We start from the raw sequence: 14,614 nt of genomic DNA, 5'->3' as shown, positions 1-14,614 counted from the left end.
TACTGAATAGTAGCCTGCCTTTTAAATAATTTTGTCAACTGTTTACAGTGTATGCAGTGTTCATTGTGCACCTTTTTATTATCATTCTGTTATTATAATGTAATGTTTTTTTAAATTAAAATGGGGCGAATTTGTAGTTCGTACAAGTCTCTTGTTAAACTGAAACTCTGTCAAGACACGATATTCTTTTTTTAAAAGTCTTCTGGAATTAAGAGTATGTTATTGGAGATCTTTGTTTTAGGAAAGTTAAAACTAACAGCTTTTCTTTTGAAAACTTCAGCTAGTTCTGGTTGGGAGAAGACAGCCTGCTCTGACAATCCACATACAGAAGTGTCACTGTAGAGCAGGACGGTAATGAGAAGACTCCAAGTCAAAGGCTAGAGAATGAATTCTGATTTATTTCAAATGCACCGCTCTATTTATAGAGAACATCGTACGGACTAATTTCATTGGTCTTAGAGTAAAAACACTCACACTATTGGTGTGCAGTGGATGACGCATGGTGGCAGAACCTATCTATAAACAATGTGAACAACAAGAGAGATTAGAGAATTATTTACATTCTTTCCCAACTGTCTCCCAGGCTCTCGCCTGGTTAGAAAACCTTCTCTTTTTCTCTCTGACTGAACTGAGAATATCCACACAGAAGAGTGACAAACTGAATCCTGTTGAGGTCCTGTAGCTGCAGATTCTGCCATTGCTGACTTGATTATCTTCGATACCTTGAAACAAAGGTATCTGAAGCACCTGCAGGACTCCATTGATCACGCCCATATCCTACAGCTTTCTAGTTGTGTATTAAGTCATTTGGATATAAATCCATGTGTTTTTTAGGAACAACAAAAAAAAAGTGGGGTTTTTTTGTCCTGTCTTGTAAACCAGCCACCTGTTGGCCTGTGTATTTCCACTTGTAAAAGCAGGTGGTGATAGTTCTCTTACCCTTCAGGAATCTGCAGAAAAGGGAGTGCCCTGCCCATCACAACTGTGACAAGTCCAACTGCTGGGGCTGGGCTGGTTCGTGGTGCTGCAGCAGCTGCTTTAAAGGTCCTCTTTCATACAGCTCCGGTTGCAACTTCAGCATTCGCCTCACAAGTTGCTACTCCTCATATTTCCCCTATCTCCTCCTCTTTCAGCTGTCTCCCATAAATATACAGGCTTCCCAATCCTCTTCAGTACTGGATCAGGGATCATATAGAAAGCTAGCTTGAGTTCTAAAGCACCAATCAGTAGTTTTTTTATGGGGGCATTTTTTTTTTCTTTCTCCAGCTGTAGTGAGAAGGCAGTGGCAAAATGTGAGTTTACTCTTTCATTAAATTAATTTGCTTCAAATATGCTATCACACAACCCATTTATCTTCTTAATTAAAAGTTAAGATGAAATATATTTAAAACTTTAAAGATTAAATTAAAAATTCTTAATCTGCAGATTAAGAAATTTTACTGGGTCAGTCCCATACTTCCAGTATGCAGAGAGAAAGTAGCCACAGTCTGGGTGTGGAAGTTGAAAGCATTCAGTGCTTAACTACAAAACAGAGAAGAACTGTATTAGAAGCTTGCTGTTCATATGATGTAGTCCTTTCATATTCAGTGATGCATCTTGAATGACAAATGGAATGAAAAGGTTACACGAAGTCATAGGTTCTAAGGATCCCAGAAGTTGTCACAGGACAACTGAGTGTTGTCTTGATTTGATAAGTCTTTCTGAATGAGTCACTCCTCTGAGTGAAATCCAGCATTGCATACAATGCCCATTTGTAGCTAAATCTCAATGACACCAGCTGGATATTTGTTTTAGCAACTTACTAAATGTTATGAATGTTTTGATGATGAAAATGTCCAATCAGGTTTATTACTTCATGAGAAAAAATGAGAAAAAAAATTCTTTTTAATGCCTTGTCTGTGTGTTGCTAGTTGAATCTCAAAAACATTAACCTGAATCTGTGGTTGGCTTTTGGATTTGATTTTTTTTTTTAATTAAACACTTAGTGATTAGACAGTATGATCCTTTACAAGTTATTTTAAACTTCCCAAATGTCTTGCAGATTCTCTCCCTAATGAAAGTTTATGCCCTGCTGACAAGGTGATATAGAACACTTGTTTCTTGTATTGAGGAAGAGGAGAGGTTCCTCTGATTTTATATTAATATGAAGTTCTAAAGCAAAACATGATTTATATAGACAGTGATAGCACTGGCATTTCCCAGTGCTATGCAGGCACTTGTAACATTACCACAAGAGTCCCCTATGTACTTGCACGATGAACAGCTCAACAGGGCTGCACAATATTTTAAGCTGTAGTTAACGCCATTCTTGAAGTAGGGATGCTGTTGTTAAAGTTAACTCTGCTTTAAATTTTGTGCATAGCTGTGTTTTCTTTCTAAGAAAGAATCAGCCTTATTCCTTGTGAGACTTTAAGTGACTGCCCAGTCACTCTCAGCTCTTAAGATTGTATTTTTCAAGAGACACAGTTTAGGGCCATTCAGGCATCTTTGAAGGTGAGATGACCCATTCTACAGTTATGTCAGACTGTCTACAACTTATTCAGAAGGGGAAGAGGAGGGGGGCAGGCACGGATCTCTTCTCTGTGATCAGTGACAGGACCTGAGGGAATGGCCTGAAGCTGTGTCAGGGGAGGTTTAGGTTGGATATTGAGACACAGTAAAAATTTAACAGGGCAGAAATCCATTTGGATTTAGGTGAATTGTGCCTCTTTGAGCTTGCTAACATAAGTAAAATATGCTGTTTAGTCTAGTAACTGCAGCACTAGCAAAACTGCCCCAGCTCAGGAGAAAGAATGTAAATTTCCAAGCTAAAGAGATAAGAAAGACTCCTCGGACCTTGAAACATCGCAGAGTGACCCTCTCTGTGTAACCCAAAATCAGAATGAATAGGCATGAACCTATTGTGAAATTCTATGAATATGTAAATTAGCTAGAGTAATAAAAAAGGATCGGGAGTTTTCAGGGGTGCGCATGCCCATTGAAGGGAAACCCTGGCGTGCGCCCAGCGCTGTAAATACATACCAAATCTTACAACTCCATTGGAATTGTAAGGTTTTGATTTATCACCACAATTCATTATTCAGAAAAGGTTCTTCACCCAGAGGGTGGTTGGGCACTGAAACAGCTCCCTGGGGAAGTGGTCACAGCACCAGCCTGACAGAGTTCAAGAAGTGTTTGGACAATGCTCTCAGGCAGATGGGGTGTCTTGGGTGGGGCCAGCAGTTGGGACTTTGAAGATCTTTGTGGGTCCTCTTCAACTTGGCATGTTCTATGTGTATTCTCAGGATTTTCAAACTCTAATTTTTAACCTGGCTGTCCTCTGTCAAATACCACACACAAGTTGTTACAGTATTAGGCAAAGTTTGTGTTTCAAGAAACATACTTCAGAGAGGTTTGTACCTGTTCTATTCTCTTTCATGCCTCCAGGAGTTAAAACACTTTACCAGTGTTTCTGTTAAAATTCTAGTTAGGGATCCCCAAGTTAATGCCAAAGCAGTAAAATCAAAATAGTACTAAAACAAGACTCATGTTTTTCCTATGAATGGTTCTGTCTATACAAGGATGTCTTAATCAGTTTAAAATTCTTTAATTCCATAAATCGTTGAAGACAGTGTTTTCCAACCAATCTGCAGCAGCAGGTTCTGTGAGAACACCACACTTTTCAGTATACTTTCTATAGCAAAAGCAAACCATAAAAGTCACATTGCAGTAAATTGGCACAATGCATTTTGCAGGAACAGAACTAAACTTATTAAAAAAAAACCCAATGAAGTATACTCATACATTAACATTGTAACACCTGTAAAAATGCTGCTTTCAACTCCTACAAAACACAGTGAAAAGACATCCCCAACAAGAGTTGAAAAACTGCACAGAGGTAAGTATCATAGGAAGAGAGGTTTTATACAAATAAAACAACTGGAGAGTTAGAAGTATTTACACTTTTACCTGCTATTAACTAGACAAACACACAGTAGCAAGTTAAAAATATACTACAACTCTAAGTCCTATAACATATAAGCATTTTGTAAGTGGAATTTTCATCTTTTGAAACATGTTACTTGTTAATACTGGATATAACTATTGGCAAAAGTTTTTAAATACTTCAAAACCAAGATTAAAGGGACTTTTTTCCACAAAATTTAACTTCAAAATACTATGCTTATAAAATTATTTAGAATTTCAGCAGTATATAGATTTCAAATGCAAAACTTAACAATCCTCTTTAATTTGTAGTTAAAAAAACCAAACAAAACTTCAGTGATGTCATTTGTTTTCAAAGGCAGAATCATCTACTGGCTTTTCAAGCTCTCTCTCTTCACCACACGTCCTAGAAAAAATAAAGCAACATTATTGATCACATACAAAAGCAGCAAGCAAGACTTATTCCAGGTGATTGCACAGTCTAGAGCAAGGAATGCTGATGAACACTCAGCAGTACATGAAGTCTGGAAAACTGAGGCTGTTAGCAATACTGTTATTACCCCAACAACACCCTGAAACCTGAAGCTAAGCTGGCAGTTAGTGGCATCACTATTGATGTATGTGATGGGCTGTGAAAGGTCAGTCATTCAGAGCTCCATTTGTATCTGTACTGTATGTCAGTTTAGGTGGAAAAGTGCTCTAGCTTAACATGCTTTACCTCCTGCCACTGAAATCCACTGTATCCCTGAACACTGAGGTAACTTTGTGGAGCAGTATGTATTTTTTACAAAAAAACACCTGAAAAATGTTCTTAAGTGCCAATCAGATCAGAAATATTAAGATACAGAACTTTTTTCAAAATTTCTGAATTACATCTTCAGAAAGCTACAGACATGTATTCCCTCTAGCAGAGGGAGAAATGTTCAGAACCAAATATAGTCCTGTGATTTAAGAGGTTTACCAGCTCTTTGCTTCGAGTGAGCCACACAGGTGTTTTGGACATTATTGATTTCATTTACTTGTTTCTCACTTATAAGAAGCCAAATATTGCAAATAAAAATGTAGAAAAAATATTGAATGAAAAGAAGTTTGTATGCTGGAGAGTGTGGAGCTTGAATTCAGATGTGTGGATGCACTTCTCAACATGCACTGTATTTGCAAGGGTTTTATTTAATAATCTGTGTTTTTTTGCTGTTAGCTACCTGTAAGTTATCAAAGTCAAAGATCATTGGAGTGTAGGTTCAAAGCCACAGCAAACACCATACACACACTTAATAGAAATGTTTATTTAATTTGTTTAAGCAGGGGGCTAGAATATAACCTGTATGAGAACCTACACTTGTAACTCCACTGTGCTCCTGTAGCATGTTCCTTGTTCAGACCAAGTGAGTATTCAGTATAAGTGGTTGAAAACTCCCAAATCCACTTCAGTACTTCTGATGCTGCCTCACAATAAATATCAGCTAAATTTTCATCTTAAGTGGGTTTTTTTTAGTGTTGTTTTGTTGTGTTTACCTTACTGTAAATAACAGTCAATATTCCACTCTTTTGTATAATTTTAACTTGGCAGATAGCCAAAAGAATGCCAGGCAGCTGCAGTTTCTCCAGATGTGCTTGAAGACAGTGATGAAAGGAGCTTGCTCCAATACATACTGCTGAACAAAAAGAATCTCTGAGTGCAAGGTGCAGAGTGCCTGCAGAAGACAAAGTGTACTTCGAATTTGTTACTAAATTCTATTAAGTGTTTCTCTTTCTGTAAGAGATTCATTGCTTGTTGCTTATGTTTACAAAACATATTTTTCACTGCAACCAAGGTTTAAATACTTAATGCCAGACAAATTCAAGCATTCTTATGGTTTTGTGTTTAAAACGAGTGCATTCAACTCTATGAAGCATTCAGACTTCTGGAATTTCACAGGTTTAAGTCCTAGCCTGCAGTTTACCTGCATTTGAGTGATTTTTATAGCCAAACTGTAGAATATGATTTAAAGTGGCTGTCTGTTGGTGACAATACATGAGTTCACAAAAAATACTAATAAATCTCATTAGTTTCTATAAGACTTGGTTCAGACTTCCTTTGCTTCCAACTTAATAGCCTAAAACACAAGAAAAAGCTTTTACTTTGCCCTGGTCCACCACATGCTGATCCTTTCCAATAGCAGGACATGCTGTTATGTTTTTTAAGTCTCCACCACAGCAGCAAGTGAAAGAATATTCATTCAAAACTTAAACAGAAGATGTGCACACTGTTATTCTCTAAAGTTGATAGCAAACTCTCTGAAGAAAATAGTACCTTAACATGGTTAAGTAACTTCCATCTGCTGCTGTTCTATTTTACGTGTTTAAACTAGAGCAGAACAGATCCTCAGCTCAGTAAGGTTATTAACTCACTTTTTCTTACTGCCAACTTCATGCCTATCTTTCCTTTCTTCAGCATTTTCTCCATTGTGTTGTGACTGGTTGGTGTCCTGGGCTTCAGACCCTCCATTCAGAATCTTTGAACCTTTAAAATGAAATAGCAGAAAAGTGGTACTTGCATGGAATAAAACTGTATTATAATATCCCCCAATAATTTCTTTACCTTAATCAAATAAAATATAAATATTTTCCCCTCACCTTGATATCCAGGCAGCTGAAACAATACAAAAGACACTAACTGATATGGCTTCAACTTCTGAACATCCCATGTAATGTGCCTCATCCTATGGGAATTAAGCAGTTTGTATTTTTCATGCAATTTCAAGTTCTTCCTGTGCTTGCTAGGCTACAGATCATAGGCCTAATGCTTGTTTGTATTCTGAGCAGTGAGAGAATATACTTCAGTAGTAAATTCTTTTTACCACTCTAACCAGGTCAGTTAATTTTGGGGATTCTTGTTGCTATAACTGGTGAAGTTATTCATTCCATCACATTTACTCTTAACTCCCACCATAAATTACATATAATCAAAATAGAAGTTATATAAATGTTTAATGATAGCATGAATTTTTCAAGCAGAAAAGCAGCACTAGTTGGAAGGTGTCTTTAGTGAAGTCAGTGCAGAAATATTTAACATCTTTTAGAATTTTTGTGATGACTACATGTTTTGCTGTGGTATTACATGCCAGTGAGTTTTAAGTGAGTTGAGGAACGTCACTCTCTGAAGTGATGGTCTATTTTACTTGAAGTTGCAGATTTATAAGAGAACTCCTCTATTAAACTACTGAGCTACAGTAAGAAAAAAAGACAAGATGTTATTCATCTGAATTTTTACAGTATATCTATTTATACTTGCTCAGAATAGTTCTGAACTCAAAGGCCACAGGAGGAATTCGATAAAACAGTAAATGCTGTATTTCCTTATTACAAAGCAGATAATCTGATGCTGTACATTAAGTACCACCAATTACAGCATCATTCTGTATTGACTATCATTGTGAAGATAATCAGGGTTCAGCAGTTCAGTTTTTAAAAGGGCAAAAGAATGCATGTAAGGATCAGATTTTCTTTTTACAGCAAATAAAGAATAAAATTACTTCCATAAAATATCCCTTTACTTGGACAGAACTTCCCATTCTCCATGTGACTGGGCAAAAATGCGGTATTTCACTGTGTTCTGCTGAAGTTGTGTTAACCTTACCTGGAGTGGCATCACTAGCCAGACTATGCCCAGGAAGCCTCTCAGTGTAGTTTCTTTGTTAAAGTATTAGTTGTGCTGTTTGGGAAAAGATCTGTATCTGTGAACCTCTACTTCATCATACATCCTCTCACCAGAAAATGGTTGGATTTTAAAATCATCCTAGCTTTCTTAAGTTACAAGTATAGAGACATTCCTACTATAGTTGTGTTGAATCCTTGGCACCTCAGTTACCCTAATTTGTTATAGTAATTTGTTTAGTCTTGATCCGGGTGGTGTAACTTTTAAATGATTTTCTGAAAAAAAACCCAGTTCTGCTCCCAGAAATCAATTTCAAAGTAAATGTAGTTTCTGTGAGGTGCTTGTGGAGATCAAGGATCTAAGTAACTTGAATAGATGAGTAGAACTCCTATATTGCCACATAGCTTTCCAGTGTGTCTATCTCACTTTGTTCCTCTATTTAAAAATGTATATATTTTAGTACTGACTTAAAGTTATTATTGAGCATGCTTACTACAGAAAGCTTTTGATATTCTGCTGTACAAGTGCTCATGACAGATGTGGAACTGTACTGTTAAGAGTATAAATACATTCTCCTGACATAAATTATTATTTCTTTACTGTTACGCTGAACTACTGAAGTTGCAGCAGGAAACTAACAGAAGTGGTTAAAAGTTGCTGCTACATAGAAAGAGACTAGGGATAAGCAGTTTCAATTTCTCATTGTGGCAGAAGCTTAGGTACCAAAAATCTACTGGAGAAATAGAACATTGTGTTGGTTTTGGCTGGGGTAGGGTTAATTTTCTTGATGGTGGTGAATATGGGGTTGTGTTCTGGACTTGTGCTGAATGCAAAGTTGATAATACAGGGATTTTTTTTACTTCTGTGCAGGGCTTACACACAGCCAAGGCCTTTTTATGTTCCCACATTGGGGAAGAAGTTGGGGCAACATGGGAGGTGACACAGCCGAGACAGGTGACCCAAACTGACCAAAGGGACATTCCAGACCATATGGCATCACGCTCAGCATGTGAAGTAGGGGGAAAGGAAGGGGGAATATATTTGAGTGATGACATTTATTTTCCTATTATGTGTGGGGGCCCTGATCTCCTGGGCATGGCTGAACACCTGCCTGCCCATGGGAAGCACTGGTTTGCTTTTATGTGGACAGCTTTTGCTTTCCCCATTAAACTGTTTGTCTTCACCCATAAGTTTTCTTCCTTTTACGATTCTGATTCTCTCCCTGATCCTACCGGTGGAGGAGTGAGCGAGAGGCTGTAAGGGGCTTAGCTGCTGGCTTGGGTTAAAGTGCAACAATGGTAGTATGCTATTCTACCTCACATTTAATGTTTTGGGTGTTTTTTGTTTTTTTTTTTTAATTCTGTAACATTATCAAGTTAGATAATTTACAGAAGTAAAATTTGCAAGACTTAATTTTTGCAAAAGCCATTTCATTTAGCCAATTGAGATAAAATGGCCATGGTAAATGTTATGTTGAATTTGAAACTTATTTGTAGCAGTACTGTCCTTGACATTTTCAGATATGAAAAGGTTTACATAGACTGGTGAAACTCCTGCATCAAGTATATTTTGAAGCTGGCTCAGAAATTAATGGAGACTATGTCTTTTATGTGACAAGAAAGTAAAGCCACAGTGACTTACCTGTTTGGTCTTTTTCCTTTTCAGTTTTTTTGTTTCCTCCTTTCTTCCCCTGTTCTTTGGTTTTATTAGCTTCTTCATGCTGCTTCTGCTCAGCAAGTGATTTATTCAGTACTTGGGAAAGAACAGAATCTCCTTCCCCAACCAGAAACATGGTCTTGAACTTGTTATATAGCATTGTAGATTTCTCCATGATAACTTGGCTAATTTTAAATTTCCGTATCTGAAATCAAAGTAATAAAACAGGCTCTGCTTAGGTGCTTAAATATCTGTATAATTTCATTACATGCTAGCTTAAATTCTTCATTTAACCTACAATGAGATAAAAGACTTTTGCACTTGAAGTGTCACAGAACTGCCAGATTGAAAGGGACCTCAAAAGATCCTCTGGTCCTGCCCTTCATGGGAAAGGGACCACATTATCAAGCACCCTTGATCCCATCACAATTTGAAAACCTCTAGTGATGGAATTTTCCACCACATCCCTGAGGAGGCTGTTACAGTAAAACAATTGTTTTTACTGTAAAAAAAAAAAAAAGAAATAAGTTTTTTAGTATCAAAATAAAACCTTTCCCAGTGCAACTTGTACCCATTGCCCCACATCTGGAGAAGACAAAAGCCTCAACCCTCTCTTTGCAGTAGCCCTTTAAACAGGTGGAATAACGTGATGACTTTTCCAAGGAAAGAACTAAACCCTTTAGTCTTTGGTTATAGGACAGGTTCTCCAGCCCTTTGATCTTCTAGACAGCCCTTCTCTGGGCCCTTTCCAGTCTGTCTGCATCATTATTGATCAGTAGGGATCCAGACTGGACAGAGTACTCCAATAGTAAATAAAGCTGGTATCAATTTAAGAAAACATACACTCTACATTAACCAACATTGAAAATCTCACCTTCTTGAGAGTTAAGATCATCTCTGTATGTTTCTGAGCTTGTTGCATTGTGACTTGAATGGATGCAAGCTCATCAAGAGCCTCAATACACCTGTTCACGTCCTGTATAACAAAAAATTAGTCTGAAGACTTACATGTTAGTAATCTTTAGCCATGCTAACCTAACTTCTGTACTCAATGACACCTTCCTATAATATCCTTAGTTTGACTATGTACTTAATTTTAGAACAATTTATATAGTCAAACTTGACAACAAAAATGTAACACCAGTTGTCACTTAGCTACTCCCATAAAAGGCAGATTACATTTAATTAAGTTGTAACATTTAACAATTTTATGCTTTCAACATACATAAAAAGCAAGCTTTATGCTGCTTTCATGATTCTAGAGCTTCTATGCTCAGAGCTTCTCACCATAGTCAGGCTTTACCATGCACAATTTTTCACAAGTGATTAACCACTGAGAAGGCAGGAAAGCACTGTAGTTAATACAAAGAACTGTCCTTATACACTCCCTGCTACCTAGTATGCTTTGCCCTCTTTTTAAGCAAGTTTTCACAGATGCACCACCATCCAGTCTGAGGGGCCCAGTCATGCCCTGCAGTGGTTCCTCCACTGGAGCAGGCTGGAACTGATTAAGTCTAGCACAAGGCAGTCCCCCACCACCTCACTAACAGAACTTTGTTTCCAACACCCAGAACAACTCTCTGTTTCCCTAGCTGGAACAGCTTGCTGCTCCTCATACCATATTTCTTCATTCATGCTTATTTTCTTATCTATTTTCCCCAGATTGAACTCCCAGCTCTCTTGGCCTCCTCTTTTTCAACACATGCTCCAAGCCACTAATCCATGTTTGTGGCCCTTTACTGGGCATCCTATAGTAGGTCCATGTCTCTATTGTTCTAGGGAGCCTAAAATACATTCCAGTGTCTCATCAGTGCCAGGTGGAGCACAACCACCACACTCCTTCCATATTCTAGCAACTCTCTCTAATGTAGCCCAGAAAGCTGTTAGCCACTTTAGCTGCAGAACTGTATTGGTGGCTCATGCTAAGCTTGGTGTCCACCAATACCCTCAGGTTATTTTCTGACAAGCTGCTATTCAGCCATTCAGTCCCCAGCTCATGGTGGACGCATGAGGTTATTGCTCCACAGGTGCACTACTGTAATTGAAGTTGATGAAGTACCTATTGGCCCATTTCTCCAGCCTGTTCAAGTCTCTCTGGATGTCAATACTCCTATGAAACCTTTGATTTCAGTTTTGTATCATTTGCAAACTTGCAATAGGTGTGGTTTGTATCATCATCCCAGTCTTTAATGACATGTTTTAGTAGTACTGACTACTAGTGACTGGCCTGTAGCTAGACTCTACCACCGATTTGTTTTTTGTGTCCTGCTGTTCAGCCAGTTTTCAGTCCACCTTTTCATCTGCCTTTTTAGTTCAGACTTCTCTTAAGTTTATCTTTGAAGCTGTCCAGACAGACAGTGTCAAAAGCCTTTTTAATCTTAACAGAAACAATATGCACTCTTTCATCCACCAAGAGGATCATCTCACAAAAGGACATCATTTTAGTCAAGCATAATTTCATCTTCATTATGCTGACAACTCTCAGAGCTCTTACTGTACTTCATATCACTAGAAACAATTTCCAGGAGGATTTCTCCCATCACATTTAAAGTAATCGGTGTGAGATTGACTGGCCTGTAGTAACCTAGATCCTCCTTCTGCAAGATGAGTGTGACATTTGCTTTCTTCCCATCCTCAGGAACCAGCTCCTCATCACCATGACTTTTCAAAAACAAAATGGAGTGGATGGACAATGACATCATCCAGCTCCTCTGGCACTCTTATGCTTATTCTGTATTGGGTCTCTGTCTAAATGTTTTCTAATTTGATCTTTGTCCTCTGAGCATCAAGATTTTCTTGTTTTAATCTTCCCATGGTCTCAGGGACCTAGGATTCTTGAACAGAATTGTACAAGCAAATTGAACTCAAGAAGACACTGGTTACCTTTGCCGTTTTCACTACTTGTTACTCGTTTTTCACTAAAGTGCCTATCTGCCTATCCCATTCAGCACAGGCCCACATTTTCCTAGACATTAAGATGAATCAACCTTGAGAAGGAGGTAATCCCTAAAAGTGAGCCAGATCTCCTTGTCCTGTCTTCCCTCTAGCATGGTCTCTCAAGAAATTCTTCCAAGCAGACCCCTGCAGAGGTCAAAGTCTGCTCTCCTGAGTCCAGGGCTGTGATCCTTTTCATCCTGCTCCCTTCTCCCTGAACTTCACTATCACAGTCACTGCAGCCAAGGTTGCCCCTGACCTTCATATGCCTGAGCAGATCTTTGCTGTCTGGAGGATCAGGTCTTGCCTTATCAACTCCTTCATCACCTGTGTTAGGCAATTACCAAACTCCAGAAGTTTCCTCCTTTGCTGTGTTATCTGCATGTCCCTTCAGCAAATACCAGGATGTTTTAAGCTTCCAGTTAGAATCAAAGGTGTTTCCCCATTGTCTTAAGATGACTTAATTCTCTACTTCTCCTTGATCAGGTTATCTGCAGAAGACATTCTCAGGATGTCACTTATTTTGGTTTGCATTAATCCTGACCCATAAGCTCCCAGTTCGCAAAGCTCCACACCTTTCAACTGGTCTCTCACATAAAGTTATCCTTCATCTTGTCTTCCCAGCACCTATCTTTCCTAAAGAGCCTGTAAACATATAAGACAAGGCTCACATCACTTCTACCCAAATTTCTGATACCAATGAAGCCACAGCCCTGCAACTGTAGAGAGATGTCCAGTTCCCCACAGTTGCTCCTCACACTATATGTATTATTACAGCCATTCCTAAGAGAAACACAGTTATGCTGACACTCCAGAAAGGTTATGAGAGTTTTCCTCATTATGCTGGGCTGCCAGCAATTCCTCATTCAATGTGCTGATGCTTGAGGTCATGCAACTTCAGTCCTGTTCTGCAAAGAAATTCTGTTGAGTACAAAGTCAATTTACATCACGCTGCTGACATCTGTTTACATCTGATTGCCATCCTGCTCCACCATTTCCTCCTCTGCTACCATTCCTAGTTTGAGGCTCTTTTAACCAGGCTGGCCAGCACACTGGCAGCTCTACTTTTGGGTGGATCCTTCCACCTCCTAGCACACCTATCCATTCCTTTGTGAGACCTTTCCTCAATAAAGGGATCACCACCTGCATTCTCCATACTTTTACCATTACCCTCAAAGTCACACAGTCATGACTGATACTTTCCAAGTGTCCTCTGACTGTATCACTGGTGCCCAACCTGAAAACCTGCAGCAGCAAAAAAATAGTCATAAGGCCAGAAAGCCTCAAACATCCATCAGTAATATTCCAAATCCAAACCCCTGACAAGCAGATTTCCCTTGACAGTAAGTGCAGTCAGTGGACTGGAGCCCTAATCACTTACATCCTGCTACTGCATCCACTGTTCTGGTGTTTCCACGTGGCTCAGCAAGCTGACCTGGCACCAGATGTTCTATTTGACATAATTCTATCTGAATGCTTCTGGTAAATAATTTATTATGTAGTATTTTCAAACAAAACAGATTCCACTTGCTGACACTTATCTTTCACTGCCCACAGTAACCACATTTAAGCACTAGCTATGTTTCATATGGAAAAAATTCCTTTCATGTTTAGAGTATTAATTAAAATAAGAACACATGCCAAGTATTTCCTACTGAAATTTAAAACATGAATCAGTTTAAAAAAATACTTACAAGATTATCAATTTTGAGGGAATTCTTTATTTCTGCATGTATCCTTTGAAGCCTAGAATCCACTGAAGTTTCTGAAGATTAAAAATAATACTCATGAATATTTGTTAATCACATCATGTTTGGTTTTGCATAAACAATTCCACAAGAATGAACCGCATACAGAATGCAAAAGAAAACAGGCAGGCATCCTACATGCAGGTACACACATAAATACAATCAGAAAAAAAGTACACACCTTTCTAAAACTGAAAATGGCTGGCAACCCACGCAATATTTTCTGTAGGAGTTAGAACTGAAAATAAATTTCTATTCCAAAACACAGCTGTCACCCTCTAATTATAGATCAGCTTAACAAGCAGTTTTAGTAAATATTAAGAGTTACAAAGTTGTAAGACTTTCCATGACAGGACACCTGGATACTGATGGTTTATTTTCAGTAAACTGGTCACGATTCAAGTTATAGTCCAAATCCATACAAATAAAATATCCCCAGCACACATGTTTCAGAAGTGTAAAAGATGAATGGACATGACATTCCCTAATTTACGTGCTGAATGCCTGCTTGGATTTGGTACATATTCTGAACAATAATGCAACCAAACAGTTCTCTTTAGGTCAAACTCATCCTGGATGGGTTTGGATAGTTTTTATTTGCCCTCTTGCTGCAACACTGGGTTGAGTGGAGTCCATGCCACTCGATCTGTAGCATACTACAAATTACAGATTACAGACAGTGGTTTGGATTGCCCTCAAAGATGGGAGTACTGAA

The 14,614-nt window shown here is 38.4% G+C and overlaps 1 protein-coding gene across 1 annotated transcript in view; it reads right to left on the bottom strand.

Moving 5' to 3' along the window:
• Nucleotides 1–3,570: 3,570 nt before the first annotated feature.
• PSIP1 (PC4 and SRSF1 interacting protein 1) overlaps nt 3,571–14,614 on the bottom strand; it is a 35,039-nt gene continuing 23,995 nt past the window's right edge. The window contains exons 13-17 of the mRNA XM_068176913.1: nt 13,846–13,916; nt 10,092–10,193; nt 9,203–9,422; nt 6,316–6,427; nt 3,571–4,330 (exon numbers count right to left, since the gene is read on the bottom strand). Of these exons, the coding sequence (XP_068033014.1) occupies nt 4,267–4,330; nt 6,316–6,427; nt 9,203–9,422; nt 10,092–10,193; nt 13,846–13,916 (569 nt within the window). The 3' untranslated portion in view covers nt 3,571–4,266. The remainder of the gene's footprint in view (nt 4,331–6,315; nt 6,428–9,202; nt 9,423–10,091; nt 10,194–13,845; nt 13,917–14,614) is intronic.

Source organism: Anomalospiza imberbis, chromosome Z, assembly GCF_031753505.1.
Source record: "Anomalospiza imberbis isolate Cuckoo-Finch-1a 21T00152 chromosome Z, ASM3175350v1, whole genome shotgun sequence".
In the NCBI taxonomy this organism is placed as follows: domain Eukaryota; kingdom Metazoa; phylum Chordata; class Aves; order Passeriformes; family Viduidae; genus Anomalospiza; species Anomalospiza imberbis.
This window is presented reverse-complemented; position numbering and strand designations above follow the sequence as displayed.